This window comes from Venturia canescens, chromosome 4 (genome assembly GCF_019457755.1).
Source record: "Venturia canescens isolate UGA chromosome 4, ASM1945775v1, whole genome shotgun sequence".
In the NCBI taxonomy this organism is placed as follows: Eukaryota; Metazoa; Arthropoda; class Insecta; order Hymenoptera; family Ichneumonidae; genus Venturia; species Venturia canescens.
Window position 1 is genome coordinate 16,220,603 of NC_057424.1, and position 14,449 is coordinate 16,235,051.

General features: G+C 44.9%; 1 protein-coding gene across 1 annotated transcript in view; it reads right to left on the minus strand.

Moving 5' to 3' along the window:
- LOC122409132 (insulin-like growth factor-binding protein complex acid labile subunit) overlaps positions 1–14,449 on the minus strand; it is a 97,137-nt gene that overhangs the window by 67,807 nt on the left and 14,881 nt on the right. The window contains exon 2 of the mRNA XM_043416440.1: positions 11,123–11,128. Within this exon, the coding sequence (XP_043272375.1) occupies positions 11,123–11,128 (6 nt within the window). The remainder of the gene's footprint in view (positions 1–11,122; positions 11,129–14,449) is intronic.

The following is a 14,449-nucleotide window of genomic DNA, read 5'->3' on the forward strand; positions in this document are numbered from 1 at the left end:
TTAACCGCACGGTTCACGCAGTTATATATTTCGTTGAAAATACAAAAGACGATAAAATACAAGAGTACGTCGGTGAGAACAAGACAAAAGGGATCTCGGATTGTGAGAGACGGAAAGATGCTGCAGAACGGAGATGCGCGCCTCTCCGGTTTACAATCCTCCCAAGCAGCCTTATTCATCTCCGATGAGTCTCGTTGAAAAGCTCCGAGTGTAACCCACAGCCCGCGACAGTGTTGCGGTTCGCGCGAAAATTCTGCGGACCTGGAATTCAGTCGGGATGAAAAACATTTGACAAATCACTGCTCGGTGAGAGACACAAGAACCACGAAATTCTACGCTCTGCTGTGGGAAAACTTTCGTTATTCTCCATACAACGGGCCAGCCTCCGAGATAATTATATGGAGATTTATGCCCTTAAAGTATCACCTTTGATAAGATGTCTCCTTATTACTGCCATCCCGAGACTTCCATTATTTCAACTGTTAAATATATTGAACTGTAAACACGCAAGTGCACATTATTTTTCCAAAGGTACTGTTCTCGTATCTGGTGTGTTTTAACGGTACTTTGCTCGCTACTCTGTAGCGTTCTCCGTTTTTTGGCTTTTATCATTTGTTTGTTTCTCTTTCAGTCCCCTCGTCATCATTTTCAATTTTATTGTTCTAATTCTTTCATTCTAACTGCCTGACTATGTACTTTGGCTCGTATCACGTTCCTGCTAACTTTTGACATTCCATTTTGTCTTTTCGACCTTTGCTTGTTGCGGTGTTCCTGCGCGTTTTCATTAGTGCATATCCCGAGATTTTGACTCTCTCTCTCTCGTTCTACTTTTGCTACCGTTTCTCTTAGCTCCAATAAACTTTATTTACTTCCCGTATCGTTCGATTTCTATCGGCGTATCTTAAGTTCGGCTCGTAAATACTTTTGGTCAATGAATTGCTAGTATTCATGAGTGAAAATTTATCGCTGGGCAGTTAAAATCAATTAATTATTGATGAAGACGAACCGGAATGTTGTTCAATTCAAATATCAAGGTGCAGTTAACCCAAAGCAATGTTCGCTTGGAGTTTTTTCGCCCGAGTCACCTGAGGCCTGAAGGAATATTCCGAAGCTTGCTTCGCAGCTGACCGAGGTCCATTAGAAAATCTCGACGCGAGAGAGCGGGAGAAATTCGGATAAAAAATTTTCTTATTTCATTATAATTCGAAAAGAGAATTTATGCATGGGTATGGGGACCGGCTCGGAAGCTGAAAATTTCAATGCAAAACGATCGTGACCGATTAATCGAAAATTTTATTTTATTATTCGAGCTGGTATATACAAACACTACGTCATAAGATCGTTTGACCCAGAAACAGGTTGGTAGAAGTTTCCAAAGATTGGGAAATCGGGCGAGTGTATCTTCGGATCCTTCCCCTTTCTCGGCGTGTATTTTTGGGATATATCTATCGTACAAACGGTGTAATATAAACTACCCAGACGTTATAGTGTTTATTTTGAATAAGGACCGGATGATAAACCATCAGCGACACGCGGCCCAGGCTCTCGCGTCTCTGCCCACTCGAGTCTACGGCTTCCGCTTTTGGCATTTTGACGAATAGCACTTTCGTTCGCCCACACGTTTTTTTTTCTTTTTTTTCATCTTTTTATGAAATAAGAAAAACTCAAACGGAAAGAGAAAGAAAGATTTTTTCTTTATATTTTTGTGGCTATCGGTTATTGAATGAGTATCCATAGAGGATTCCTGTATTTTTTCGTGGCTGTAAATAAAATTCAATTGAATCGTCTTTTGGTGAAGGGGGGCGTGACCGTTAACATCCGCTTTAAGTGCATCGGCGATGAATCGCGGTGGGATGGCAAAACGACACCGGAAATCGAAATTTCTTTTTCCCCGACCGCTCTTCACGGTCTCTATTTATTTTTATTGTCAGTTTCTTCTTTCATCCTTTTTTTTTATTCCTCTGTGTTCTCTCTACCTGGCGTGTGGGCTATACTTTACGAATAATCGGAGCGGCGAGAGACTCGGTCCGGAATTCTTCTCTCAGCGCGAAGATGTGCTCCGAGGTATACCTGAAAATAAATAGAGCTCGCAAGAGGGGCGAGGGGGGAATACACGTCGAGGGTTTTCAGAGGCTCGCGAGTCGTGATTTTGTGGGATGATTTCGTCTTTTTTATTCTTTTCCTTTTTTCTCAGCGACGTTTCCGCGTCAGACCCGCTTCCACCTGTCCCTTTTATTCGTTGCGTTCCTCTTACAGGTGCGTACGCGTCTTTCTTTCGCAAAAAAAAGCGAAAAATAAAGAAGAAGAAGAAGGAGAAGAAGAAAGCGGGAGAGGAGAAGAAGCAGCGAATAACCGAACGGAACAAAGGTGTACGAGAGACAAAAGCGCGACGAGAATCCGAGCTAAATGTGCTCTGAAAAGAGCTGACCATAGCGTGAGAAGAATTCTGCTCATTCGCGTGCGTAAATACCAGGCTCGTAAATGCGCCATCGAGGCAGATTCCACCTGGCATTAAAATTCATTATGGTTCTGAGGCTTCTCGTCAAATTCAAGGGTTGAGGGTGATCCTGCCACGTAATCGTATCATGATTTTGTGTTATAATGGAAGCAATTATTCATACCCATGCGGCATCACAGCATCACAGTCGAGATTGATTTTCACGCGTCAAGTATTTCAGCTCGTCGCTTCAGAAGAGACATTGCGGAAGAGAAGCTTTAGAGAAGAGCGGTGGGCGAGGGGGGGGGGGGGGGGGGGAGAGAAAGTAAGTGAGAGATGGATGAATAAGTTTGGTAGATCTTGGCGACAGGATGTGACGAGGTGTGGCATATGCGCGAGGGAGTTGCAGCACTGGGTTGACAAGGCGTAGACGACACAAAGTCGGATGGGAGCCGTCGTCGGTGCCCTTAATAGTTGGCGTTAAGCCGTAATTCGCCATCTCTGCAGGGGGCAAACAAAAAGGAAGGTGCGAGAAGGTGGCAGCAGGAGGTTGAGCGAGAGGGGGCGACGAGCAGCAAGAGTTGAGAGGGTTTTCGTGCCCTCGCTTCGCTGTGCGAGCTCGACTCATCACGAATAGTGTAGAAGGAGCAAAATGTTAAGTCACAAGAAGCATATATTTCTCGTCTCCCTTCCTCTTTCCTTCTGTAATGGAAGCAGGATTCGCTCGAGTGCCCATTGCGCGGCTGCAACCCTCTCCCGCCGCCTTTACCGTTCCCCGGCGAAACGTACACTCCATTTTTCCTCCCCTGTTCACGAGCCCGGCGTCCTGCTAGGGTCGGAGCAACGAGAGACATAAACCGTTGCCGCGTAATTGAAATCCTTGCACGAAATTGAACTGAACAAACCTAGTTTGCTTTTACGAGCCGAAGGGTGCTGCTCACAAGTACAAGAACGACACGCGCACGCGCGCGCGCACACACACACACACACACCCTCGCACACGTAAACATATAAATATATAGCCATATATAGTACAAAATAAAAATCGACGGAAAGTCGTGCCGGTGTAATGGCATCGCGATATTTACGATCACGAGATTCTCCTGAGCTTAAATTCACTTTGAACATTTATTTACGCCAAATACTTCGAAGCGATCGCTCCCCCCCCCCCCCCTCCCCCGGCCCCCCGAATTCGATAAAGCCCCTTCATGGTTCGAGATGACAATCGTTTTTTTTTACCCAGTAAACAAGATATCGTATAGAACATATTGAGTCACGGGTAGAGAAATGAGATTATCGGCGATAAGAATCATAGAATCGACAAAAAGTAGGGAAACAGAGATGGAGAAAGAAAAGAGGTAGAGAGAAGAAAGAGTATGAAAAAAGCTGTCGTCTGGCAGTCCATATTGTTTCGTCATGAACCTGCATGGAGAGAGAGAGAGTGAGAGCGAGGGATTGAATACATAAACTACGATCGAAACAGGTCTCTGGTTTCGGGCTCCGCTCTTTCCAATGGCGATGTATAAAATGCTCGTGAATGCGTCTATGTGTGCACGTGTATTTGGAGAACAGTCCGGGTTATGGCGTGTGGTTACGTATCCACCAGAATCGGCCTGTTCGAAGAGGCTATGGCAAAAATACACAAGCAGACAGGCACACGCGCACACGCGCGTGCACACACCAAGGGACCGGCCGATGCGAGCGTTCTATTGTTGGTCTCACGGACCCCAGGATGCATAAATTACGAGGGTTGGGGGTGTGCGCTGGTCGTCGACGGCAGAACCGCATATAACCTCGGACCAAAGAGTGTATGTGTAACGAAGAACGGAGAGCGTGTGCACGAGGAGGAGATAGAAGGAGAGAGAGAGAGAGAGAGACGGAGACAGATCCTAGGAATAAACCCCATAGAAGCCAGTCATCACCCCCGCGAAATGCTCTCCGAGGGTAAGCTGGGCGTGGCGCCGTCGTCGACGACGACTACGGGCAACAGCACCAGCAGCAGCACCAGCCACCAAGAAGCGGAAGGGAAACCGAGAGCAAACGCACGACAAACCGGCAGACGAGGTGATAAACTGCCAAGAAAATTCACCGAATACTGCACCCCTGCGCATTATTCGCTCCGTGAATTTTGAGGATAAAAAAGCACGTTATATGTATACAGGGCGTTTTTACGTATGGATATATAATGACGGAGATAATGTAGAAAGGAGATAAGCGGTCGAAAAGCGGAGAAGGTTTTTGTACAGGGGAGAACAGGACGGATGCATACTCGCGCGCGGCGGAGAGCAAAAGGAACGAATCTCGCGCTAGTGGAATTGGGGGACTCGGGGAAAAGTGTGTATACACAAAGAGGGGAAAATTTTCGGGAAGCTCATCGATTGTGCGTCTGTATTTTACAACTTTCTGAGATTTTTTTCCTATTTCTGGTTTGGACAGCAGCGGAGAGGAAATAAAACCATGATTTATGGATGCGAGCGGGTTTCCTATCGAGATTTACCATCTCCCGAATTTCCATTGAACTGCCTTTCGGCGTCACGTATATTGGAATCAAGATAAATGCTTTTTTGTTAATTTATTCTTCACTGGAGATTTTATACCTCGAATGATGTGCTCCTTCGAGTGACTTGTTCCTTCTCAAAGAGTCACGAACGTTTCAGCGGTGTAAAAAAGGTAAAACGTGAAAAATAGTTAACAGGTGCTTTTCACAGACGAATCAAAGTGAAGTAAATGAGCTCTTCCCCGTTTAAATGCGGTGAAGCTTTTCGTAGACAGAGCTCTCCTCCGGTGATGGGAATCTTGACGTTTTTTTTGCACCTGCTTTCGCCCCTTATGTATTTTTTTCAGCAAGGATTTTGTGGAGATTCATGCGGTAGTTGGGAGCCCTCGCCAAGGATTTAGTGAGCGGGTATAAGGGCGCCGAGAGGCTCGGGCAAGAGTTACGAAATCCGAGCGAGAGTGCGCGAGCAGCGTCTTAATGTCCTGACTAGTATGAGGAAACGACTGCGAGGCGAATAAGGCAAGGAGAAGATGATGGGCCGTGAGAGGAAGGAAGAAGGGGATCGCGGAAGGATGACGAGGAAGCAGAACGAATGATTTGTTAAGGACGCGGCTTAAGGTTCGTTACTGCGGATGCTTTTACCAGAAGCATTTGCGAGGGTTGAAAACGAGAGGCGAAGGGGAACGAGAGATATGCAAAGAGAGGATCGAGGGAGGGGGCTAAGTGAGAAAGAAAAGGAAAAGGAAAGAAGCTGCACGGAGAGGATGAGACGGCTGTTATAGCTCCGGGTATGTATCTCTCACGGCGCCGTCGTCTCATCTACTTTGCCGCGCGGTTGCAACGCCACGGGGATTACCAGCGGAGGCTTTAACGCATCGCCCCTCGGGACGCTTAGCGCGCGGAAAAATAAAAAAACAACCCGGAGATCGTCGACTATGTACCCTCGACGCTAGCGAATATATAAGGAAGAAAAAGTAAAGTATAGTAAGAGGAAAAAGATACAGCGGGGGTGCGAGAGGTGAAAGAAAGCCAAGACTGCACGGATGCTGCGCGTGGCGCGAAAGTGCTGATACTGCTGCTCTGCTTTGAACGGAATATTTTTTAGAAACAATTTTCACTTACACGAGGAGAACTCGGTCTCGTTTCACCACCGGATTTTATCCCATTCTTTTCCAACTTTTTCTCCCACCCTCGCTATTCTTTTTTTCTCTTCGCCTTATTTTTTTTCATCTTTTCACCGACGCAAACGTGAAGAAATTTCAGACGAGTTTTCGAACAGCTTTTTTCGTTCCCCTGGGAGAATCGACACTACGTTTTTGACCCCCTTTCTTTTCGGCTCATTCTCAATGCGCTTTTTCTGCAACCACACGTTGTTATACGCGCGCGCGCGCGCACGCGAGAAAAATGATGGTGAATTCGATCTCGCGAATGCATTTGATTAATGATACTCGAGGCCAAAAAACTTTGGACTCACATTATTCTGCATTGAATTTTTACGGTGATATGTATACCAAGACCCGGCTCGCTTCGCTTCAAAACTTCTTATTTCACGCAGATTTTATACATTCACCGATAACAATAAATTTCAAACGTTCGATATTATTACTTTGTCATTTCATGTAGAAATTTCACGTTCAAATTTCATTACTCTCAATAGCAAATATAGAAGAGATTGCTCAGAAAAAGGGGAACTTGAAAATTTTAGTAGAAAAATAAGAGCCAGGCACCGTATGTACATATATATTATATATGCATGTATGCGAGAACGCGAACATGAGATCAAGAAGTAAACTAGACGGTACACTACGCCTCGATTCCGTGCCAAGCGTTTTCGAGGATCCCCATCTCGCTTTTCAGTGAAAAATTTTTCAGATGGTGTTACTACGAGCGAGGCAGAAAGAGAAAGAGAGAGAGATAGAGAGAGAGAGAGAGAGAGAGGGAGAGCAAAGATAGTACGATAGAAGAGCTTGCGTGCTCTGATAGATGGAATAAGAAAAAGACTTTTGTCGAAGATTCGAAAGCTCTCTTGTGTCTGTCTCTCGGTCTAGCCCTCTTTCCTTCTCGATCTCTCTCGGGCGTTTCTCCGCCTCCGTGTCTCGTTTCCAGCTCCGCGGTCTCTCTATCCAGCGTTGCAGGAGATGTACCACGCCCAATAGTGCAAATAGAAATCACGAGGAGGAGAGAGTGTGGCAAACCGAATTTCGAGCTGGATAGTAGCTCTACTTGGAAGCCGCTCTCATCCCTCTTTCGCCATTTCTTGTTCTTATTCCGTCCATTCTCTTCTTCATTCTGAAGGAGCTTTGCTCACGTGTCTCACAGAGCGGTGACAGAGCAGGCGGAAAGAGAGAGAGAGAGAGAAAGAGAGGGGAGAAAGTTTGAGCGAGTCTAAAGTAGATGCGCGCGAGGAGGAGTCTTTAAACTTCGTCGTGTGTCTTTCGAGCATCGAGGGAAGAACGTTTCTCTCGCGACCTTCTTCTCAGTATCGTCCTGCGCGCGTGCTGGCTCCCCCCAAACTCCTCGGGAGCGTAGGCAAGGAGGATGGAATGGCGCGGCAAAGGAAGAGGAAAAGCCGAGGATCTTGCGAAATCATAAAAATTCTCATTCTCCTGTACGTACATATATACCAGGGTCCCAGCACACTCTCGATTTTCCGAGAGCAACGATGGAAATGAAAGAGAAAAAACGCACACACGTGCGCGCGCGCGCACGAAAAAGAAATAAGAGAAAACGAAGAAAAGTGAATATTGCATCGACTCGGAGTAAAAGACTCCTCGGAATATTTTTACATTTCAAACACCCGGAGAGTACGCGCGACAGCAAAATTTTCATTCAATTTTTAACTCCCTCTTTTATTAGTGGTCCCGGCAAAAACACGCAATCGCGTCAAGATTGATAATTATGCAGAAAAATATGTAAATATTTATGGAATTTTTTTCGTTTTTTCTTATTTACAGTATTCGTCCTTGAGTCAGCAGGCAAATAATCGATCTCTTCAATGCGACGCTTTTGCCACGTGATGCCCTAACAGATGAGCGTGTGATACGAAATACGGTAAATTAGGATTTATAATAGTTATAAGAAGAGCGTGTGTCGCTGAATGTGTGCATCGTAAATGGTAAAATTAGAGAGGGGAAGTTAACGTTAAATGGCTAAGCAGCTCGGGCGTGGGGCGTAGCAGACAAAAGGGATGAAATTCCTTGGTTTCAACAAGAGAAGCGTGTGTACGGGGGGAGGCCGGGTGTTGAGCAAGCCTGCAGTCACGGCTCGCCATTTTCGAGTGAGTACCATTTTAGCGCGTTAATTTGAAATAGCGAGGGCGGGGGGTTCAAGAGAATGCTGCAAGAGAGACGGGTGTGGGAGGATATGGGCAGAGGGAAAGAGCGGCGGAGAGGGAGGGGGGTGGGCGAGAGGGCGCGGAGCATCGCATTGCACGTAGATATTGTGAAAGCTGTAGGTAATCGGCTTACCAACCCTCTTTCGGCTCCCATGGCGCACCAAAGTTCCTTCGCACGTACAGCCGTGTATGATGCGCGTATAGTTAAAAAGGCGCCTGGTGGATGTGTGCGCGAGAGAAAATTTCGTCTATACATTTTCGGAGGCGGGGTGCGAGGGAGGCGAAAAGGAGAGATTTTGCGTGATGACAGAGAGCATATATAGCGGCGTTATATATCTCGAACAATGATATATTACGCTGAAGGATTTAAAAGGGAAAACGATGCTGAGGGAATTGGGTCAAATAACACTTATGCGATCAAGCGCTTTTGGCATTGCTTCCAGAATCGTTCTTTGCTGTTGCTAATTTACATGTGTGTGTGTGTATGTGTGTGTGTGTATTTTATTTGTTCTTGGGGAGGGGCAGTAATTCGTAATTGAACGATACCGAAGTCGTTGCCTAGGTGGATTTTAATGCGGCGTGTATTAAACTGTAAAAGTGTTGAGCCTTGTTGAACGCTTGCAAGAATCGTTCTCCCTTGTTCCGGTACATGAAGGGATAGCATATAGGCGAACTGGTACCAGTTTGTTGAAAGTTTAAGTCATGAAAATAAATGAAATGTAAATACGAGTTGCGTAACAATGTTGGCTCTTCCATATCCTCTCTCCCTTTTAATAGTATATTTGCCTTATTTTTATAAGACTACGAGAGCGAGGAGAAATGTTTCCTCAATTTTTCATGTGCTGAGGAAAAAAGAGCAGCAGCGCTTTCGTGCGTCTACTGGTGGATGTAAAAATAGAGAAATTTTGCGCTCCGGCCTCGAACTCTCTCATTAGTCTCTGGCCCGTCGTTTAAGGGACTTTTTAATATATTTTTTTCCCTCTTCCCCCGTCGGTCGCTCGGGCTCTTTTTGCGGGGCGAGCAAACGTTCGTTTTCATTTGCCAAAAGGGAGCAGCCGCGGGAGTTGCGCTTCTCGGAGATTGATGCGTGAAAAAGTAGTCGCCGCGAGGGGAGCTAGAAACGGTCGAATTTCTGGATGCATCTCCGCGGCGAGAATTTGCACGGGTGTTCTTTCGTACGCACCGGAATGAAAATACTCTTCTCTTTTTTTGATCCTTTTGCTGCTATAAGGGGATAGCAACGAATTTCTGAGTTTTCATGAGGCGAGCGTATACGAGGCTTGGAAGACTGCGGGAGCAGAGCACAAAATAGAAAGAAATAACGGAGGGAAATACGAGGAAGAAAAGGGCTCGCGCGCGCCCTTTGCCCGGGCGGCGACGATACACACCCTTGCTCGCGCGCTCGCGGTTCGTTAACCCTGCGTCGGAGGGGTGGGTGGGATAGCTCGCCCCACGACCGCTCGGGGTTAAACACGCTGCTCCTCTCGCTACCCTTGTATATTTCTCCGGGCACGCGAGAAAGAGGGTTAGTTCCCTGAGCTTGCCCTCTGCGCCTTTGATTTTCCGGACGCTCTATTCAACCAGCCCCCTTTGAATTTGGCTACCGTTTTTTTATTTTTTTATTTTTTATTTTTATTTTTTTATTTACTCGATGGAATATTCCCATTCGCCTGTCTTCCTCTCCGCCCCTCAAAACTACGCACTCATCTTTCGCCTCCTTATTCTTCCCTTCACTTGGCTCTCGCTTCTCCAAATTTATACGTGTATGGAAAGCAAAAATGTAAACGCGAGTCAAGCTCGCAAGAGCGAAGGGCAAAGGGCGAAAGGATCTCCCGACCTTTCTCCCAAGAATCTTTGATCCTTTAACCTCATGATTTTTCATGCAGACGAGTAAAAACAAGAAGAAATGAAATTTTCGCAACCGCATCGAATGAAAAATGAGCGTTGGAAAAAACGAAAGTGCCTATTCCTTCGTAATTAATGTTTACGTTAATCATCGTGACGAGAATTACTGCGCTAACGATGCAAAGCTCTTTGCACGCTAATAAATTGAAAAATATCTCGTTATATAACGGAGTAAATAAATGTTCGACGTTCTCATCAGCGCTTTCATCAACTTTAAATAAGGCAGTTCTTCAAAAAAATCTCCCACTTTTCCTCTATACCCGTTTTCCATCGATCATATTCCTCGCCGTGAAATTTGCAACGCGAGCTTCGCTCACGCGCGCGTTTCATCTCTGGGGGCCTGTGCCACTTTTGTCAAAGACCGAGCAGAATATGCGTTTTAAATATGAAAATGAAAAACACACGAGAGATCCGATGCGTTTTATCACTCGCTGGTTCTTCCATGCGTCACTGTACAAATGTAAGGTCGCGGCACACCGCGTGCTTCACCGCGACTTGCAAACTGCGGTTTAAAAATATCAAACACACACCCACAGGCACATATAAACGCATGTACTATCACGCCGATGTGCATTTCATTATGTACGAGCGAGTTTGATAAAGAAAAATAAAAATAAACAAAATTGGGATCGCGCGCGTCGCCGGAAGAATGAGCAACGGGTTTGATATCCGGCCAAGCCCACGCTCCATTGCTTCTAACAAACGTTTGCAACAGACAGAAATATAATAGAAATATAAAATGTGCATGAACGATTCTATGGTCGATTCCTCGAATTTATGGAAAAAACGACCATTAATTATCGATTGGTGCGTGTGCACAAAAGCATGTTTGTATATCGACGTTAAATATAATCTCGATACGGGGACTGACCTCTGATCGAACCCGTTGACCCAGCCATCTCTCTCTCTCTCTGGTATTGTAGAAAAAATGAAAAATTTCTCCACTCACCTGAATCTGTGAACAAAAAAGGTACAGGCCATTAGAGACTATTGAAAGTTTGTATGGCCTATTTACGTGGGAGAGGGAGAGTGGGAGAGCACATAAAGAACTACACCGATGGAGCAGGTACGTGTAATTGAAACAATTTTATCGTTCACATTTTTATGCTCCATTTTTTGTGGCCTACGGAATGAGGAGATTGGCCGCGATCGCGTTATGTACCGGCACGAGCTTGAAATTTCATTTCAAAGTAACCCTTTCGTACACGTTCAATTTAATCCATGGAGATGGATCTATAAATTTAGTATTTTCTCGAGTAAGTTGAGGTTATGGGGCAACAAGGTGGGGGGATGCAGATATTTTGCTGCTTATGGGTACCGTTGAAAATTGAGAAAAACCATTTTTTCCTCTGATTTTTTCTCTGCAGTATATTTCTCTCGAAGATATTACTTGATCAAGGGCCAGAGAGACCGTTGAAAGGGCACACACAAAAAAGGTCTTCTTAACCCGGAGGTAAAAAGCTTGTGCAAACTGCCGCGAAAAATCAGAGGGGGGTGTATCGGGGTGAATGGAGTAAAAGAACACACACTGGGAATCACAATCATCCAGTAGAGAAAAGAGCTGTGGAGAGCCTTTGATTTTCGGACGATATTCGAGCCACGTATCCACTCCTCTTCGTCTCGCAATTTTTTCCTTTCTCTCCCTCTCTCTCTCTCTCTCTCTCTTGCTTTTTGTCGATATAGAAAATAAAATTTGAATTCGAAAATATACAGGGAACCGTGATTTATTGGAGCCAAGGGCATGTGGAAGAAAAATCTGAGGAGAATGTGAATGCTTTTGAGCATATACAGACGTATATAGAAAACAGAAGGAAAGAGGGAGAGAGCAAGAAATTTATAAGAAAAGGACATCCCTCGCGCTACATCATTGTGGTTCGGCCATTTCTCTATCCCACGCGCTTTATCTTCGACTCATTCCTCTTCTTCACTCTTTCGCTTTGACCTTCTCATTCCTCTCGGTAAAAGGATCACGTACCGTGCGAGAGTAACTCGGGGGATGAAAGGACGAAAGACGAAGCGCTAGCAATTGAGACCATACACACAAACGTACACATATATTGGTACGGCTAACTCGAGCTATAAAGAATTGTAGGAGAAGCAATGAAATTACGAAAGAGTTCATCAGCAAAATTCAGCTACGAGGTATGAATTTTTTGAGGGGGCGCGGCGGGCTGGGGGGTCAACTATATTTGCTCATTTATAAGAAAAAGTGGTATATCGATCGTGAAATATATGAATGCTCGTAGTTTTTGTGCCCGGCGCGCTTATTCGCGTCACTCGAGAAAATAATCCGCGATCGCATAACCTTGTTTTTAAATAAACGAGCATAACTACGGGGCTTCGGGACTGTAGCGGGTAAACGGGCAAACAGATGGGCGAAGGAGAATCTATAAAAGGCAGCTGATTTTAACCTCCAGCGTGCTCTTAGCAAGAGCAATAAAGTAGAGGAAAAAAAAGATATTGGAGGAGCTATTTGAATACGATGGAAGAATGGAAAACAATAAAGTACAGCTCGTGCAAAAATCCAGAGAGAGAACGGAAACGGAAAGGACGAGGGAGCCAATGGGTGCTTCATGGAATCGTGGAACAGGAAGTGAAAAAGGATAAAAGTAGAAAGAAAAGAGAGGAATAGAAACGTGAAAAGGCAGGATATTATTCCCTGTGGAACTGCGTCGTCACGCGCGTTAACGGCGACGATTTTAAATTGAACCTGCTCGATGGCCTTTTCCTTGTACCCCCGCAACCTCTTTCACTTCTATCTTTGTCCATTTTCTTTCTCTTTCACTCTTTCCTCCCCCTTCCTTTTTTCTATTTTTTTTCACCTACGCTTTGCTCTCTTATATCGTTGTCGCTTTCGTGTCTCACGGAGCGAGAAAAGCTTCGAGACCTCGATTCGCTTTTTAAACCACGACTGACCTAAATCACGAGTCCTTTTGACTAACGCTTACTCACGTACTACCTACTTCGAGAGAGAGAGAGAGAGAGAGACGGGGAAAGGGCGGGCGGGGGGGGGGGGGGGGGGGCAGACTGAAAATGAAAGAAAGAAGGAAGAAAGAAAGCGAAGCGAGAGAAGTAACGAAACGAACGTTGTAAGATAAAATTCGAAGTGAAATTTGTACATAGGAACGAATAATGCTCGGAACGAGGGAATAAAAAAATATTGAAAAATCATTAAAAAAAAAAACGCTCGAGGCAAAGAATCCCGTTTTTTGCCAATCACGAGTTTCACCTCCGAATCATTAATGTTATCTAATGATTTTTTTTTTCATTCTCGAATGAATTTGAGTGCCTAACCAATTAGCTTTCCTTTATCAATCATTAATCAACATTTACGCAACGCGAAAGCTGCTGAATTGAAAAGGCACGATTTTTTTCTCTCGTGCTTTCTCAGTTTGCTCTATCGTATAATTTATCCGAGCTAACTTTTCCTCCATATTATTCCAACCACATGTTCGTTCGACGATAAGAAACAGCGCGAGAGAGAGAGAAAAAAATTGGATTCCAAATAAGGAAACTTCAACTGTATTGTACTGTCTCCATATTTTTCTCTGATTTCACGATAATATATGCATATCAAAGGAGAAATAAAATCTTTGCTTTTGCTGCATCAAGATGTTAATACATATTTACAATTTATTTGATTTAACCTGCTTTCATTCTCGATTATTTCCCTTCTCTCTCTTCTCTTTTCTCTTTGATCCATTGAGGGACTGCACACTGAAACGTGAATTTTTATTTTTTCACTAAATTTTTTTCTGCGTAGCCTCATACATGTGAAAAAGCATTCCGTCGTGTATAGCATTGTGGCAAGGAGGGGGGGGGGGGGGGGGGGGGGGGCAAAAAAAGGAAAAAGCAAGCACAGACCGCGTATTTGCTTGAACTGAAGTAAAAAAGGAAAACGATATAAGAGAAAGAGAGAAAGAGTGAGAAAAAGAAGTGTTCGTTCACTCTGGAGCATTGAAATTCCGAAGATCTCGCGAGCCAAATGGTTACGTAAATGGTTGAAGCAGCGAAGGCCCCGAGGGCCCTCTCCTATTTTCCAACACGGCAAACACGGCAAAAGAGCGGACATCTATACCGCCTTCTTATTCTTCCTTCTCTTCTCCGTTTTTTTTTCTATTTTTTTTTTTTTTTTTTTTTTTTTTTTAATACTAAACAGTACACAAGTCTGTACCTCTCCTACGGGCGATGCTGGAGAGTCGTTCTCTTTCGCGCACTCGTTTCTGCGCCATGTAAAACTGAAAGCCTCCGGCGTCTCTTCGCCACAACCGACACG